Here is a 17,491-nt window from a genome sequence, read left to right as displayed (position 1 = left end):
AACAGAATCATTAGATTTTTGCTATATGCAGAAGCTTGTTTTGGAATTGATTCCTCCGGTCACAATAAATAGCAGCCTTCGTCTGACAACAACAAACCAGCATCTCACTTAAAAAAATGAGTCTGGCGTGATTCGAACCATAAAACTAAAAATCTCCTAACGATAAAAGATCATATGCTTCATCAACCACCAATCCATTTTCTACCATTTGATAATAAATGAAATATAATAATATTTATCACCATTAAAATCTAGTAGTCTACAAGCAATACAAATAAATAATATACACTAATATTCAGTAATTCCAACTATAAATTAAAACGAATAATTTTCAAAACTAGTATTTTATAAAAAATAGAGTAAATAATTTATCGAATCTACATATATACCAAAAAGAGATTTTTTATTTCAAGAAATTTATACAAATAAAATTATTAATAATAGAGTAATTATTTTAATACTTAAAATTTATAAAGTTGCACATTATATGTATATTCAAATCTTTATAAATTATTAGTTACTATTTTAATTTGAATTAAATAACAATTTATTTGCTATTTACAAACATAAATTTAATTGGTCATTTCCACTAATCTACAGTTATATAAAAATTAAATAATTTCGTATTTTAGAAATTTTATAAAATAAAAATAATTATTTTAGTAATTAAAATTTATGAATCTTCATATAATATATATCTTCAAATTTTTAATAGATTTGATATATTTTATGTTAAGATTATATATTTTTTATAAATTATTAATTAATACTTTACATTTTATAATAACATATTTATTCATTTTTAAATGAAAATATTGTTTACCAAACATATGAGAATTAATTTTTTTGTTGATTTTTTGTTAATATTAAAAATTAAAAATAGTAAAATAAAAATATTGATATAGTAATTCATACAGAATAGTTGTATATGTTTTGTGCCTTGGACTTTAATAGAAAATAAAATAATAATGACTTTGTAGATGTATTAATTTCTAAAAATCTATATAATATCTTATATTCTTGATTGATGCATTATGAATAAATTTGCATAATATCTATGCATCTTGTTATATTATTCTCAATATATTTCTTCATACATGCCATTAAATATAAAACTCCTTTGCATATTATTTATAATTATTTTGACATTAAACATAATATTATTAATATATGTATGAAACTTCTATGCATTTCCATATTTTTCATCCATATCCATGCATTTTCCAAGCGTATCTGCATTCAAATTGTTCGATACAATACCTAATACCAATACTTTAATCCTTTATTTTAGATATTCCTATAACTCGGTTTGAAAAAAGTGCAAATACAAACATGTGCAGAATCCTCAATCGTAAGTATTTTAATTTTTCAAAATGTGAAATAAAATTCCATTATTTAAAGGAAACTTGAAATGCTTTTACGTACTGTTGAACTTGCCTTGGATCACAAAACCATGCTTTAGTAATTTGATAAGCCAGCATTTTAGGTAATTCCAATTGCACATGCCTTAAGATCACACAATCATTTTAGGTAATCGATCAATGGACAACCAAATTTGTCCCACCTATGAAAGGCTAACTGTGCAAAATACTAAATTAAAGGCATCATTCAATTGGAATTAACTTAACAGCCGCAGATGGTTTTCACTTGTATTGTAGCTGTATCAAAATATTCTCAGAAACCTCCTTTTACAATCAAGTAATGAACCAAATTAACTTAAAGAGCTCTGCAAATCCCCAACTTCAACCTGAACAAAGAAGGTCCCCGTAACTTAAAAAACCTCACTTTCCAAAATACATTCATGATTCATCGACTGACCACGACTGTTTAACTTCTTCAAAACTAGCTATGAAAAAAACTAAAATAATGCTACCATTTACAAAAATAATAAAAAAAAAAAAAAAAAACTGGTTTGTCCCATTTAGTTACCGGATACCAAATTCATTTCCTCCCACTGGTTCCAATCCTTGGTTTGCCTTTTACCTCAGACTCCTGCTCAAACCCAAAGACTTGTCAGAAAGGCAGACAAGAATTTCTTTCATCATTCATAATTTCAAATTCATCATAGCTAAATGACTACTCAAAGAACTTCAGTAATCATAACAAAGATTTGTTCCCAAAACATACCTGTGGTAGGTGAAGGAAAATATAGGTCTTTGCTGTTGCTGGATTATGATTCTCTGCACCTTTACTCCAGTCGTAGCACACCTAAAAGTTCCATTGAAACAAGCCAATACCAAATCACTTCATGATTAACATTAGGAAGAGGGAGAGGGAAGAGAGAGAGGAGCTAAAACCCCATACAAGCCATGGAAGGTATTAAGCATACTAATTTAAGCATGAATTTAATGCAAAAGATAGCAATGAAGATTATATTCATTAAAAGGTGTTGTCCTTGATATATAGATAATTGTAACTATTATTATATACAAATAAAGTGTACAAGTATGGTATGCCAAGAAAGATCAATCCACCGTTGGTTGGAATCACATAAAGAATTAAGAAAAAAACATACCGAATACGCAAATATCGAGCCATCATTGTTGAAAGTGCTGCATGGTATAGGTTGAGGACATCTAGACATGGCCTGGAAAAACAGATGAGGACATAATAGCTAACGTGTTAAACAATTTTGTGATTCACTTTTGTACAAGGAGAACATATATATATATATATATATATATATATATATATAACACTCTGATCAAATCATAATATCATATACATACCAAAGACAAGGAGAACCACCTTGAAAACAATAAGGCCCCATTCACTTTTCGGTAAGTTACTTACCCAGGTAAATGTACTTACCCGAGTAAGTCTTTGAAATACCCGGGTAAGTGCATTTACCCATGTTCTTTTATTTCCCATGTAAATAAGGCAATGACCATTTTAGCCATAAAAATCCACTATTAAAAGGGGCATTTTTGTCCCATTCAAGTGTTGGCAATTTTCCCCCAGGTGGGAAAGTTATTTACCCACCTAGGAGATAGGTATCACTTACCCAGTCCCCCCACATAAATCTGAAAAAAGAACATGGAATTCTTGGTCAGTGGGAATCAAAATCCCATTGACCAACTTCCCCCCCCCCCTCTCAAAATCCAGAAAAAGAACGCCCCCTAAGAGAAATATAGACCATTAACCACTTGATAGATACAGAATTCCATAGATCATAAAATAAAATTAAAAAAAAAAAACAAGAAAGAAAACTCTTCTGATTCCAACATAAGGAATTCTAACTCTTGGAATTTTAATCTGTTATTTGGATGCATCAACAGTTTGAATCATCTTCTGATCCCATTTTAATTCAAAATCATACACAATCTTGAGTCTTCCTTCCCAATTACAAGTCTAAAATCAATTAACTGGATGAAATTCATCTCGAGTCCAGTAATTCACGTGGAAGCTTTTCAAAGTTGAAAGCCTACACTCTTTTTTTATATCAGTGAAAAGAGATTTTATTAATTTATTAATAACAAGTTCAAGTATTACAAATAAGTGGGATTTTTCCACCCTAAAGACAAACGTTATAATTTATAATTTTGCCCAAAACATTTGATGCCTAGCTGTCCCTTGTTTAGCCAAAACATCCGCCATCCCATTTGCTAATCTTCTCACCCATTTGAAGACAACACTCAGCTCCCTTGTTATGCTTTCTATTTCCCAAAAAGTATGTTTATAGATCCATGGGAGCTGCATCTTGTCCATAAAATCACCACCTGAGAGCTCCCATTCACCTCCAAGTTATAGAAACCGAATTGCTTAGCAAATTTTAAACAATGGAGCAATCCACACAGCTTTGCTATCAATGCATTACCATCTGCTAAAGTTCCTGAAAACAATGCTAACACCTTTCCTTCAGTGTCTCAGAAGACCACTCCTAGTCCAGCCGCAGCCTGATTACCAACATAACTCCTATCAAAGTTGGTTGCTGAGGGTCTCCATTCCATATTTATTTTTTCCTTGGCTTGAGCCAATAATGCCACTTCCTTCCAAGTTCTCAAAATGTCATTTGTTGAGAAACCTTCCAAGTTCTCAAAATGTCACTTCCTTCCATCTCTGTTCTACTCTTTTCACTAAAAATCCTCCCATTCCTTTTCATCCCATACAGCCCATAACATGGCAGCTTTCGCTGCTTTCGCTGCTTTCCACATAATTCTTCCCCTTTTCTTCAGCTGTCTCAAGAAGCTTGGATCAAAGAGACCCACCACACCCTGAGGAGGAGCCCACCTACACCCATATAGAAAACAAAGATGTTCCCAAATACAAAGTACAAAAGGACAGGATAAAAAGATATGGGAGATGGTTTCACCATTGCTTTTACACAGAAAGCACATCTGAGGGGATAGGCACTTATTTGGCCTTCTTTACTGCAACATATCACAAGTGTTGATCTTTCCAAGGAAAGCTTCCCAACAAAGTGCCTGGCTGGATTTTAGGAGGGATTGGCTTACTCCAAATTTCTTTCACTGGGAAATTTACCCTCATGGTTGAAATCTAAATAAGAAGTTGAAAAAGGAAGCACAAGTGGAAAGATCATCTGAGGTAGTGGACCAAACCCTGTTGTTCTCTACATTTGGAGCCAAAAAAAATAGTCAAGACTAGCCAAAAGAAGAATGAGAGATTCACATTCTGTTTCCCTAATGCCCCTTCTGAATCCAAGATCCCAATTTAGGCCCAATGCAGAGAAGCTCACAAACTTGTAGCAGAAAAGTGCATAAGGCACAGGAAATTTGACCTTTAGTGGTTGCGAACCTATCCAAAGGTCCCCCCAAAACAAGCCTCTCTAACCATTTCCCACATCATACTGGATGAGATTCACAAAGGATATATACCTCATAAATTGCTTTTAGGGGAAATTGAAGTTGCATTGGGAGTTGCCTTTGCATCCCGGCCATTGTCCATCCGACTATGTATGCTTGCAATTACCTTGTGCCAAAGCCTATCACCTTCTAAAGGAAACCTCCACAGCCATTTTCCTTAGAGGGATAAATTCTTTTGAGTTAAATTTCCTATTCCTAGTGGCCTAGCCCACCCTTTTCTTTAGGTTTACTAAGCTGTTCCTATTTCACCAAGTGGCCTTTCTTTCCATCCCCCAGTTCCCACAAGAAGTCCCTCATGAAATTTTCTAGTTGCCCAGCAATTTTTATAGGGATACGGAAGGTGGACAAAAAGTATATGGGAAGGTTAGTAAGGTGGCTTTGATCAAAATTATCCCCCCCACCCAAAGAAATGTAGTTCCTTTTCCAAAGTGCCAATTTTTTAGCAAATCTCTCCAACAAAGGCTTCCAGAAACTCTCAGATCTAGGGTTTCCACCCAAAGGAAGTCCAAGATACTCCAAAAGCCATTTTTTTACTTTACAACCTAAGAACTTTGCTACTCTAAGGATTTCCTCCTCTTGCAAATTCAGTCCTGCCAGCTTTAAGTCTATATTCTAATGAGGAAAACAACAAAATACAAAAAAAACGCAGACAAAATCAATTTTGAACAAATACAAAACAAAAAAAAAAAAAAGCAAAACGTTATGCATCTCTCAGACAGTAAATCAATCACTAAAACTAAAAGGAAAAAACTATGCTGCTGGAAAGACATGATTCCAGAAGTGCTTTGACCAATCAAAACCCCGTGTGAATTTGATAAATAACCACCTCATTGATTACCACTTTTACGATAATGGTTCATTGGTTATAAGTTTTCAGGTATCATGACTTTCCGGTATCATAATCAAACTCAAATTATAATAGTTAAAGCATATACTTGTGCTGAAGGATGCTTGATCTTTAAAAAAAAAAAAAAAAGCAATTAGTTTATTGTCATAAACTTGCATCCAATGAAACCAAGAAGAAAGAATAAGAAGAAAGGGGAAAAAGGAATGTTGGGATCAGACCTTGAGCCGTTGCTTACTGTCCTTGTCCCAGAAGTTGAATGCGCCATCAGATCCTGCCGTTGCAAAAGTATGGTGTATCTGCAAAATTGCAAACCAACATAAGATGCTAAAAAGCACATCGAAAATAACTTTGAGGGACCATATTGCCACTGGTGTGCCTAATTCTTTAGGTTGATAATGTCCAAAATTGTAAAGATATGAGCACATTAATAGCATAAACCAAAAGAATAATGGAATTCCTTTTTCTCTTAAACCATTCAACTAAATTAACAAAGTTCAGATCAGAACTCCCAGTCACCTACACTCATTTCAAGAATTTGCAAGCTGGACATGAGATCCACCAACTAGAGGGAGCTGATGCAGCACATGACTTTCAGGGTTTCATATGCACCAAGGTTATGCCACAGACACCGTACTCAACTTTTTATACAAGGAATTTAAGTGTCTTTTGTTGTACTAAATTAAAAATTTACTTGTCTCTTGAGTGATTTTGAAAATTTTATATCAACATAATCCTTTTTCTTTTGTTCTTGGGGGTGATCCCATGCAGCAGACAATTTATAGTGCTTCAATCTAATGCAACCTTGTCAGTTCAAAAACACTTGAATTTTTTTGGAATATATGTTGTCTTTTTAGTATTATCCAAACACCTGTTTCTGTTTGTATTTTGCCTTTAATTTGTTGCTCGTCAGAATCTCTTTAACTGTTACTGATCAAAAACATTAGAATCTATTTCTAAGACATTCAAAAAACCCATCAGAAGTTAATTTCAAACTTTAGTTTTCAAAATAAATTTGCATCATAATCATGGAATATGGTAAACAAGTACAAACAAGAACTCTGCACAATGCATACATTCGCATGGTGACCATCAGAACATTTCATGATGCAAGCAACAGGACAAGTTCTAGAAAGAAACTGGTATGGTGCACCTGATATTGCTCTCCTAATCACCAAAAACGCAGAAGTTTGGCTAAAACAAAGAAAAAAATTGGGCCAGGCCCCACCCTAACTGAAATTAACTCCTAGGAATCAAAAATAAAAGTATAAACAGACTAAATCTTAACTAGGATGGCTGGAAACTTTCTACCAGCATAGATAAATGAATAAATATTCTTTTGATCGGTAAATAAATAAATATATTTTTTCTTGGCAAGTATATATATACTTTACTATCTGTAAAGACAACCTTCTACCAGCCAATGCAAGAAAGACAAACTTGAAACTGTTGGAAACAGTAACATATGAAAAGAAAAACAACTTGTAATAAAAAAAAGAAAGAAAGTCAATCATCTTACTGGATGGAAGTTTAAAGAGTTGACTGAGTAGATCTCACTTCCCTCTCTGTGGCATTTGAAAGTAAAGTTTTTACTTTGTTGAGCATCATCCAAGTGATGAACACCAACTCTTCCCTCTATTGAGCCAACCTGAAATAAGCCAAAGCACCATGTTTAGAAATCTCAAAACTAGCTTCAGAGTAAAATCTATCAAAGTTCTCAACAAATTTGAAATACAAAGTGGGAAGGGAAAAAAAAAAAAAAACAAGACTGAATAATGAACAACAGAAAGAGTTGTGTGTTATAAGATATAAATGTTGAAAAGTTGAAAGGTACAAATTAATTAGAGAAAGAAGTATTTATTTATAAAACTAATGGAAATGCCATATTCTTGCTTTGAACACTTAAATGACTTAACTCTTAATTCAAACCTTGAGCTAGAAGATATTATGAAGGAAATTACTTATCATACTAATTTAAAAAAAATGTGATAGAGATAGCAAATGTACATGAGAAATTATGAATTTATGATGGCCAAATCACCTCAACCAATAAATATTATAGTAATAAATGTGTCATCAGGGTTTTGATGTTTTTGTAAAAGACTGCAAAAATTAATGGGCCCAAATCTGGTAATATGAAGTTATGAACCAGGGTGCACATATGAGCTAAATAAAGCATGGAGCATACATGTAAAGCAAGCAAACAGGTTCTCTTCCATTTTATGTATTTCTAGTCAAAATTTCTAACTTTTGAATATGAACCAGGGTGCACATATGAGCTAAATAAAGCATGGAGCATACATGTAAAGCAAGCAAACAGGTTCTCTTCCATTTTATGTATTTCTAGTCAAAATTTCTAACTTTTGAATTCTCAGATATTCCAGATGGGTATACAAGAAAAAATAAAATCTCTTCTCTGAATAATTGATGTATGATGGTCATAGTCCAAGATGCTCTTTAGCTTTTTATTTTCAGCCTTATTTTTCACCTTCCTATTTCCTTCTTAAAATTAGGGGGACTATGCACAGTAATGACAAAAAAAAAATATCCCACTTCTTCAAGGAACTCACAACTCAACACGTCATCACATGTCAAGTCATGTTGGCGTCATGAAAATCAAGCCTAAGATAACTTGACTGAATATCTACAGAGCCAATACTTCAAAACAAAATGCTTGTTGTGAAATAAGCAAGCATCTGCAGGTCTTGCACATAAAAAGGCCAGGTCTTGCACATAAAAAGGCCATAACCCAATTTTGGCCCCATCTATCTAGGTTCTTGGGATGGGTGAGCCAACCCAAAACCCAACTGACCCAACCTAATTCTGAGCCTGGTTTAATTGGGGCATTTTAGAAATCAAGTTCAACCCAAAACAATTTTGGATAGGTTGGGTTAGAGTTGAGGCCTCAGGCAACCCAATCCAACCCAAATCCTACCCCTTGTATATATTTTATATGTTATATTTTATTACACATGCATGTATTCTGTATAAACTATTATAGTCCTATTATCTTTAAGTATTATAAAGTGCTAAGTAATTTTAGTTTCACAATATTTGTCCTGCATTTTTCAGGCAAACGTGACCCAACCAAATCCAGTTAAGAAAAACTGAGTTTTCCAGGTTGGATTATTCTATTTTTAATGCCAGGTTGGGCTCATTTGGTTGATGATTGATTAGGTCAGATAAGTGTTGAGGTACACTTGCCACTGCTTGGGCTCAGCTTCATCTCAACTACGGGTGTCAATGCACCGGTTTTGGATTGGACCCCGTCCAGTCCAAAATCAATTTGGACCAATCCGGTCCAAAAATATTTATTAGATTGGATTGGACCTCATCCGTCCATAACAAATTTATATTGGATTGGGTTGAATTAAGCCAATATCTGGTCCATTGATTTAAGATAAGAATATATGTGTCAATGGACCAGGTTTGGGTTGAAACCAATCTAAATCAAAATGAATTTGAACAGATTGGACGGTCCAGGCATTGAATTGGACCAGTCCAAATTGGTCCAAAACACTCATTGGATTGGATTGGACCTGGTCCATTGATAATGGACTCACATTGGACTGGATCGGATTGGACCAAATCCAGTCCAATTGACACCCATAATCTCAACCCAACCCAACCTAGCTCAAGTTGCACCCCTACCACTCATCACTCATCAGTCATGACTCAACTCAAATCTGTGTTCTCACGCTTGTCAGCCTGAAATATTTTACATTAGTATGCAAAGCTACAACTGAAGTAGATAAAATTAGTTTATCTTTAGATTTTACTCGCAACCAGACCAGAATACAAGTAAAGAAGCTACATTTTATAACAGAGGAAGGATAAGTTTCTGTTAAATTTAATCAAAAGAATCACAAAAGATCATTAGTCTCAACGAAAAAGTGAACCAGGATTCAATTATTAAAGCAGCAGCATGTGTTGTAGTTATAAACAGTTATGATTGCATATCACGCTTAAAATTTTTTTCTTGCCTAATCGAAATAAGAAATCAGAAATGGAAGAGAGACAAGTAATAAAACATATAGAAAACAAACTTATTTACCAAGAAACCTTGCTGATCAGGAAATGCAGCAACACATCTTGTCTGATACTTCAGAGGCGAAGTGATTCTCTTAAACTCAGTCTGTAGGTAGTTAGGCAATAATTAGACTGTTAAAGATGCATAAATGAAAGCAATTAAAGATGAAAAATATTTACTGTAACCCAAGAATTCTGCACTATTATGATAGACAAAAGAAAAGAACACAAACAGCACAGGGAACATTAAACTGGTACATATTTCAAATTGGTGTTTTTGATATCACAACCAAGTTTGTAGATTGTACCCGCATGAATAACCAAAATATTCAAACACCATGGTTTCATTAGGTGCATGTACAATTACAAACTGTATACTATTCTTTACAACAACTAATAAAACCACTGTTTAGTTACTGATCAAAATAATAATAATAATAACCATAGTTTCGTTGGATTGTCTGACAATATCAGGAACCTGCACTGTGTGACTATTTAGTATAGCAACCCACAATCTACACAATTTGTTTGATACATGGAAGACATTATAAAAATATCACAGCAATGCAATATACTACATGTAAAAGTAAAGACTCCTAGGTAAGCCTCATTGTATTATTTAAGATGGTCAAAAACTGTGTTATATTTGTAATTCTGTATACATGTAATTACAGGACACACTAATAATTAGACCTGTTCATGGGCCGGGTAGCCCGACAGCCCAACCCGCACCCCGGTCCGGCTTGGACATGTAGTTAGGCCCGCAGGCCTGGCCTCGGGCCCAAAACACCAAGCTTGACTGTGTTTCGAGCCGGGCTCGGGATTTATCAAAAAAGCCTGGCCCGATTAATTTATATAATATAAAATATATAATATTTATAATGATATATATGTATATATTAATAATTTAATATATACAATTTTTATTCTCTCTCTCTCTCATGGGCCGGGTAGCCCGATCAGCTTGGACATGTAGTTAGGCCCGCGGGCCTGACCTCAGGCCCAAAACACCAAGCCCGACTTTGTTTCAGGCCGGGCTCGGGATTTGTCAAAAAAGCTCTGCCCAATTAATTTATATAATATAAAATATATAATATCCATTATAATATATATTAATAATTTAACATATACAATTTTTATTTTATTTCTCTCCCTCCCTCCCTCCCTCCCTCCGCTTCAGCAATAGCAGCAGCATCAACTTTAGACTTCAGGCTCGGGCCCAGGCTTCGGGCTTTTTATGAGGGTTGGGCTTGGGCCCAAGTTGTAGGCCCGATGATCAGGCAGGGCTCAGGCCTTAAAAAAATCTGTTAATTAAGAGTGAAAGCCTGGCCTGGCCCATGAACAGGTCTACTAATAATTAAAATAAGGAGAAAGTTTAAACAAGTATTACAATGCAGCAACACTACTGCATAATAGCAGCCGAAAACCCTGGCTCATTCAGAAGTATCACTCTTCCTATTCTTACTTCCATTCCCCATCTCCCATGAAACATAGTACTATTATGCCATCCAATCTTCTTTTTATTCCAAAGCCTGAAATTCAGAAACCTAGTACTATTATGCCATTCAATGTCTTTGCTCCTTGCTTCTACCATCTAGTTAAGTTGAAGCTTGAACAGCAGCATGTCAAGACTACAGCAAATAAAACTCACTACATCAGATCAATCAGTCATTTTCTCCTTTGAAATTTGTGAACCATACTCCCCCAAAATGCAAAGCCCAAATAGAGTACCTCCTATAATGACTTCCTTATGTTCCCCTCTTTCCAGGATATTTATTATTCCTACCAGTTTAATCACTTTATTTCAGAAAGAAGTAACAACCCGAGAGACTAGAATCTTAAACCTTATGTTCCCTCTTTCCAGGATATTTACAATAATATTTTGAAGGAAAAAAAAAAAAAGAAAAACCCTTCCACACCCAATTCAGTAATTCTTTATTTTTTCATGATTAGACATGCTTCTAAGTTCCTAACATATACTGTATATAGAGTCAGAGAGCCCCATTTTACAGTTAAATTAGCCTAAGAGAAGATCTGACAATTGCATAAACTTGCCCATGTGATCCAGTACTGTAACTCCACTCATGCAATTACCATTTGCAGTCATTCTTTTCCTTTTTTTATTTTTTATTTATCAGTAACTGCAAAAAGATATCATTAGAAAAAGAAAGAAATGGTAGATCTCATGAATCACAAGAGGAAAGAGGAAGCTGACAGGAACAAAACCAAGCCACATGAAACAGAAAAAGGGAAAAAAAACAAGGACCAACCCTACATAATAAAGGCCATCACCCAATATTGGTCCCAGCTATCTGGGATCTTGGGAGCAAGGATAAAAATTTTGCAATGTATTGACCCATATCAATGGGTCGCCAATATGCAAAATAATGGGTGTTTCAAGGCTTGACCTGTTTCAAGGGGTAGACAGGCCTTATACCAACCCCCTGAACAGGTTTGAAAAAAAAAATGTAAAGCATGTTGTTGCAAAGTCCAATCTCTGCCCCATCTGGTATATCGGAATGTATCAATACTTTGAACCTTGCTTGGGAGGGGGAAGGTAGGCTGGCTGTCGTCCTTACCTTTGGCATTTTTTCACAAAAAGTGGCTATCCGCATTCTCACACTTACCAACCCTCTACATCATATAATCCAACATTTCTCACATCCACTATAGCATAACTATAAGAAAAAATAAAAGGCTAACCTTGGAAACCACCTTAACAAGAGGTTCAAACAGATAATAATCCTGATGAAACATCTAAGTTTCGTGGTCCAACATTAAAAAACTTGGAAGGTAAAGACATAGATAGGAATACAATATCTAACTCAAACAGTCAAACATTCTTTTTTCTTCAAGAAAAGGCAATGTGTATGTATGTACTAATAGTATTATATATCCAAAGCAAAAGAGTACATGAAAGGATGTCCAATGACACACAAAATATGGACAAGCAGCTGTCCATACTACAAAAGTTAGATGATAATGGAAAGACCACTAAAAAAGCATGAGAGTAACTCAATGCACTCATTTTCTAGTGGCAAAATCCTGCAATTCTGCAGCAAGAAGTCATGTATTTGAGGCTTGACCAGGTATGAAATATCAATATCTATCTGTCTACCATGAAACTACCTTTAGGCATATGAATTAAAACTGAAATGACTCCACAAAAACCGGTCAGAGAGTAAAAGAATACTGATTAAATTAAAAGAGACGGCCATATTGCATTCCTAGAACTTGATATTCTAACTAGCAGAAAATAAACATCAAGAGTAATAGATAATGAATTACTTTGAAAGCCAGACTACACACTTCTTCATTAGGAAAGCATCAGTTTCCATGGCACTAAGGTGATTAAGCATGGTAATTAGTTGGTTGGTGAAGTGGTTTAGGATGGCTTTTGAACCTAAGATCAGTTATTACATTTGAACTACTTTCACAATAATAGCAGGTTAGCATTAACAGAGGGTAAAATTTTTCAACAAACAGCAAAGCCCAGAAATTCCACCATAGAAACCTAAAAGTCAAAATGGGTAGACCTAATATTTTCACAGACTACAGACTGGAAAACATATTGCCAGCGAATCATAGACAACCACGAACCACCACATGTGATAATTCAACTAATAGCCACCATCTTTTTCACCAATAGTCAATCATTTAACCAATTAGTCTTAAAACCAATACCTGAGGATTCTGCAAATTAAACACTATCAAATTCCGATCTGCAGTGCCAACAACCATTAAAGGATGGCGAACTGTTAGTGCATAGCAACGATCAGGCAGCTGCTGAGTATGGACTGGAGTTGACTGTCTAGTATCCCAGTACCTGGATAGCATAGAAAAGCCATTAGAATCAAACATCGACAACTAAGTAATACTCCAGCAAAGACATGTTATATGCACATATAAACATAACCAATGCAACACATGTTAGGGACATGCATCCAAAATGAAATTTATTCTGCTTACCGTATATCAAATGTCTAGCATCCCAGTTCTATTTCATTTCATTCTTTTGCATAAATAATAGATGGTTGCATTATAGGAGGAAAAGGATAAAATAGTAGGCAGAAAGACAACAAACCATTCATAACCAAGCGTTATCACAAAAACTCCTTCCATCCCTGAATTGACTACCTCGTCCACAAGCTCATTAGCTTCCCTTGATACAAACTTGAATAGGATGTCTTTACAAGTCTTGACACCAAATCTAGACTCTATAACTATAAATAAATTACTATGGACTTGGTAATGTTTAAATGCTGCATCTGGGTCCAAGGACATGGAAGAATGTGGAAAACTGCACTTTAAGATTTATTACTGTCCTTATGTCTTTCCCCAAATTTTGTGCAAGATTTTGCCCTTGAAGCCTTATTGTTATGAGGGGTGCATGGGAAGGGATGGATCCCAAATTCCATGAACAATGAAGCATGCAAAAGAAATGTGTCTTCACATTGAAATACCACCAAGTTCTTCTCGACCATGACGGGAAAAATTTTGTGGCTGGTAAAATGGGATGCAGCAATCCATCAAAAACCTACAACGAGGGAAACAAACGTGCAAATGGATGTGTATGTGTGACATGTGTTACCACTTCTGCAATATAAGCATATAAAAAATTAGATTGTCCCTATACATGTAAAATAAATAATATGATTAACAAAATTTGAGTGTGAAAAAGGGAGGGGGAGGGGAGAGAGAAAGAGAAAGAGAGAGGGAGAGAGAGAGAGAGAGAGGGAGAGAGGGAGAGAGGGAGATTCCAAAACTCAGCACATTACATCCAACACTTTTAATCTTCCTTATTGCAGATTGACAGTGCGCTTTGACATTCTTCAAAAAGGAAACAAACTCAACTCAACTAAGTCTTGTCCCAACTAGATGAGGTAGGCTACATTAATCCTGTTCTACCATTCCAATCTTTTCAGTGACATATCAATAGTTAAGTTATGGGCCCTCAAATCATTATCATTTCTTGCTACTTCAACCCATACTGCAGAAGGAATCAAAGCATTACATAAAATAACAGGCAAATAATACCCCCATAAGCAATAAAAAAATTGTAGTTTAGGGCTGTCTAAACATCATGGTTAACAGTACATTCCCCTGAGAGGGAATGCTTAAGACGCAATATCTACCACACCAAAAATAAGTCCATGAACATAAGTCATCCACGACAGCATTTATTTTGGTAGTAAAGTCGCAGTAAATTGCTAAAACCTATACCAACCCAAATAACACCTTAACTGTTTAAAATAAATTATGACCATCTAGAAAATAAATGAAGAATGCATACCTCAGAGTCTTATCCCAACTTCCAGTAACCAAGAGGTTCATCTCTGGTATCCAAGCAACTTCCTTGACAGGGGCATCATGCATGGCCACAGTCACAGGTTGCCCACCTGACATCAATGGCCACATCTTAACTTGCTTATCACACCCACCAGAAAACACAGTAGTTCCATCGTCCTTCCAAGCCGAGCATAAGACCTGGAAATGCACAGCATTATCACTTAAGATTCATATACAAAATTGTGGACTTGTACAATACGTAAATTGCCAATTTGTTACCGGCTGGTCGTGCGATGTGGATGCTTTTGGCATGCTGGCAACAGTGGGGCCTGTACGTGCTATCTCCCAACATCTAACCTGTCAAATTTTGTGCAAGAAAAGTAAACAAATATTTACAAATGACGCTCTCCGGAGATCAATAACTCGGAATGAAAATAAACAGTAAAAGAAAGTTAATAATAGCTTAAAAAGGAAATCAAGAACCCGACAGAAACAATTAAACAAACCTGGTTATCCCAAGAAGTAGCAACGAGGTAATTTCCCTTGGGACTGAAGCTAAGGCTGGAAACAGAATCCGTGGGAGGTTGAACCACCTGCAAGAATTAAAGAATAGCATTCAGTAATCACTGACTTCAAGCTCATATAAACTAAAGAATAGAGATGGTGCTATGTAATTTGTTTCTATAGATTCCTTGGAATAGCTGAATGGCCAAATATTAATTCAACAAGATAATAGTGATTAATAGGCACGTAGCAGGAAGGAATATGCCCAAGTGGAGATGATGAGAATTAGTTAAAGGACCCAAGAAAATGATGTTTGATAAAAAAAGAACAAATCTAGCTCCCATTATAAGCTCCAAGATGGATAATAGATTACCTCGAACGATTTATTTGGGTTTGGACCTGCAGCAGTGTTGAGTCCCGTGAGATTAGACATCGATGTTCTCAATCAAATCACTCTATGGTATGAAATATCGCTCGGTAAGTTCAGATTAACAACCAAAGCTACAAAAAAAAGGCAGAACAAAAATGCATTTCCTCAAATACAAATACACAGAGAGAGAGAGGGGATGGGGGAGAGAGCTAGGGTTCTTACTTTCCTTCTCTATCGACGTAAAAACTTAAAACGATGAATCAAAGTACTGAATGTTTAAAAAGGAGATAATATTTGTTTAATGTACCAGAAAGGTCGGAAGATCTTCTATATCTCAAAAGTGTGAGGGGGAAGCCAGTGAGCGAGATACGGGAAAGGAATATATACAGACGAAGGTGAAGTAGTGCCAGGGGTTAGTATAGCCCAGCTCGCGTTTGATAGACGCATAGCGTCGCGTTTGATGAACGCCAGGAGGCCGGCCTTGGCTATCACGACACACCGGGTGTCCTTAAACAATTTTTTTTTCTTTTTTGACGACACACCGGGTTCTGCACCAGCGGGGCAGACCCGACCCGCTGCATCAACAAAAACAAGAAAATTTAGATCCATGGGTAACTTGATAGTGTGACATCTTCATGCTCGTATGCTTTGTTTGCCCATAAATTGCCGAATTGGAAGAATTAGGGGTGGCCGAGCTTTTTATGAGCTATTCGAACTTAATTGAAACTCGATTGCACGAACCCAATTTACAGGTTCAATTTTAAAAATTAAGAATTATAATATTTTATTATATATATTATTTTTTATAATTTTATTATTATATATATAATATATATGAGCTATATTGTCTCTTAAAAAATTACAAGCCTCTTTCATTGTTAGTTGGTTGTTTATACTAGGACCCCATACTCTATAGTCTTCTTGCTTGATGGTAAGGATGCAAATTTCTAGTACATTGTCTAAGATGTGTGGTGAGATTTGCTCTTGGGTTATCGTCTCCAATTCTAGAATGTTGTTGAGGAGTTGGTTTTCCACCCAATTATCAATCAAAAACATTAGACAATGTCCCATTGCCAATTCCCTATCTCATTTCTCTCCTAATACTTTTTTTAAGTATTTTTTTCCTGACCACTTGCACCCAAATGTTTTTTTTTTCTAGCCAAGCTTCATCAAGTTTGCTTGGTTAATGTTGCCAATATTTCTTAATCCAAGTCTTTTTTGCTTATCTATGCAAATCGAATTCCAACTAGTCAACGTGAAGGGTTTGTTATTTTGCTTTGTTCCCCACAAGAACTTCCTCTAGAGTTTATCTAGCTGCTTGGATGTTTCTTTTGACATACTAAAGGAATTCATTTGAAATTGAGGGAGGTCCCTGCTATTGCTTCTAGGAGTGTAACTTTCCCTCCTAAGGATAGAGTTTTACTTTTCCATCCATCTAACTCCTTTACTTTTTCTACCACCTCATTGATTTTTTTTCTTTGTAACCCGTTGATTAATTAGAAGTGCTCCTAAGTATTTTCCTTCTTTGTTTGATATTGGAATTCCCATGGGAATTGATAAAATTATTTGGAATCCAGGGAGGACATTTTTGGAGAACATCATGGAAGATTTTTTGAAAATTGGGGTTTTTGA

General features: G+C 35.2%; 1 protein-coding gene across 8 annotated transcripts; it reads right to left on the bottom strand.

The window, feature by feature from the left end:
• Window positions 1–1,591: 1,591 nt before the first annotated feature.
• Window positions 1,592–16,345, bottom strand: RAE1 (Transducin/WD40 repeat-like superfamily protein). 8 transcript variants are annotated; one of them, XM_088944431.1, is made up of 13 exons: window positions 16,167–16,303; window positions 15,863–15,990; window positions 15,492–15,578; window positions 15,265–15,342; window positions 14,990–15,183; window positions 13,381–13,522; window positions 9,722–9,802; window positions 7,187–7,315; window positions 5,889–5,966; window positions 2,516–2,587; window positions 2,128–2,208; window positions 1,930–1,992; window positions 1,592–1,747 (listed from the first exon to the last, which is right to left on the bottom strand). In XM_088944431.1, exons 2-12 carry the CDS (start codon window positions 15,920–15,922, stop codon window positions 1,942–1,944), a joined length of 1,053 nt encoding a protein of 350 aa, XP_088800557.1. In that variant the 5' UTR covers window positions 15,923–15,990; window positions 16,167–16,303; the 3' UTR covers window positions 1,592–1,747; window positions 1,930–1,941. The 8 variants fall into 8 exon arrangements, with proteins under 8 accessions (XP_088800557.1, XP_088800560.1, XP_088800559.1 ...); XM_088944434.1 differs by having other exon boundaries at window positions 15,863–15,944; XM_088944433.1 differs by having other exon boundaries at window positions 16,082–16,219.
• Between the last annotated feature and the right edge of the window lie 1,146 nt (window positions 16,346–17,491).

This window comes from Nelumbo lutea, chromosome 5 (assembly GCF_056320005.1).
Source record: "Nelumbo lutea isolate HS-2025 chromosome 5, American lotus-T2T, whole genome shotgun sequence".
NCBI lineage: Eukaryota > Viridiplantae > Streptophyta > Magnoliopsida > Proteales > Nelumbonaceae > Nelumbo > Nelumbo lutea.
This window is presented reverse-complemented; position numbering and strand designations above follow the sequence as displayed.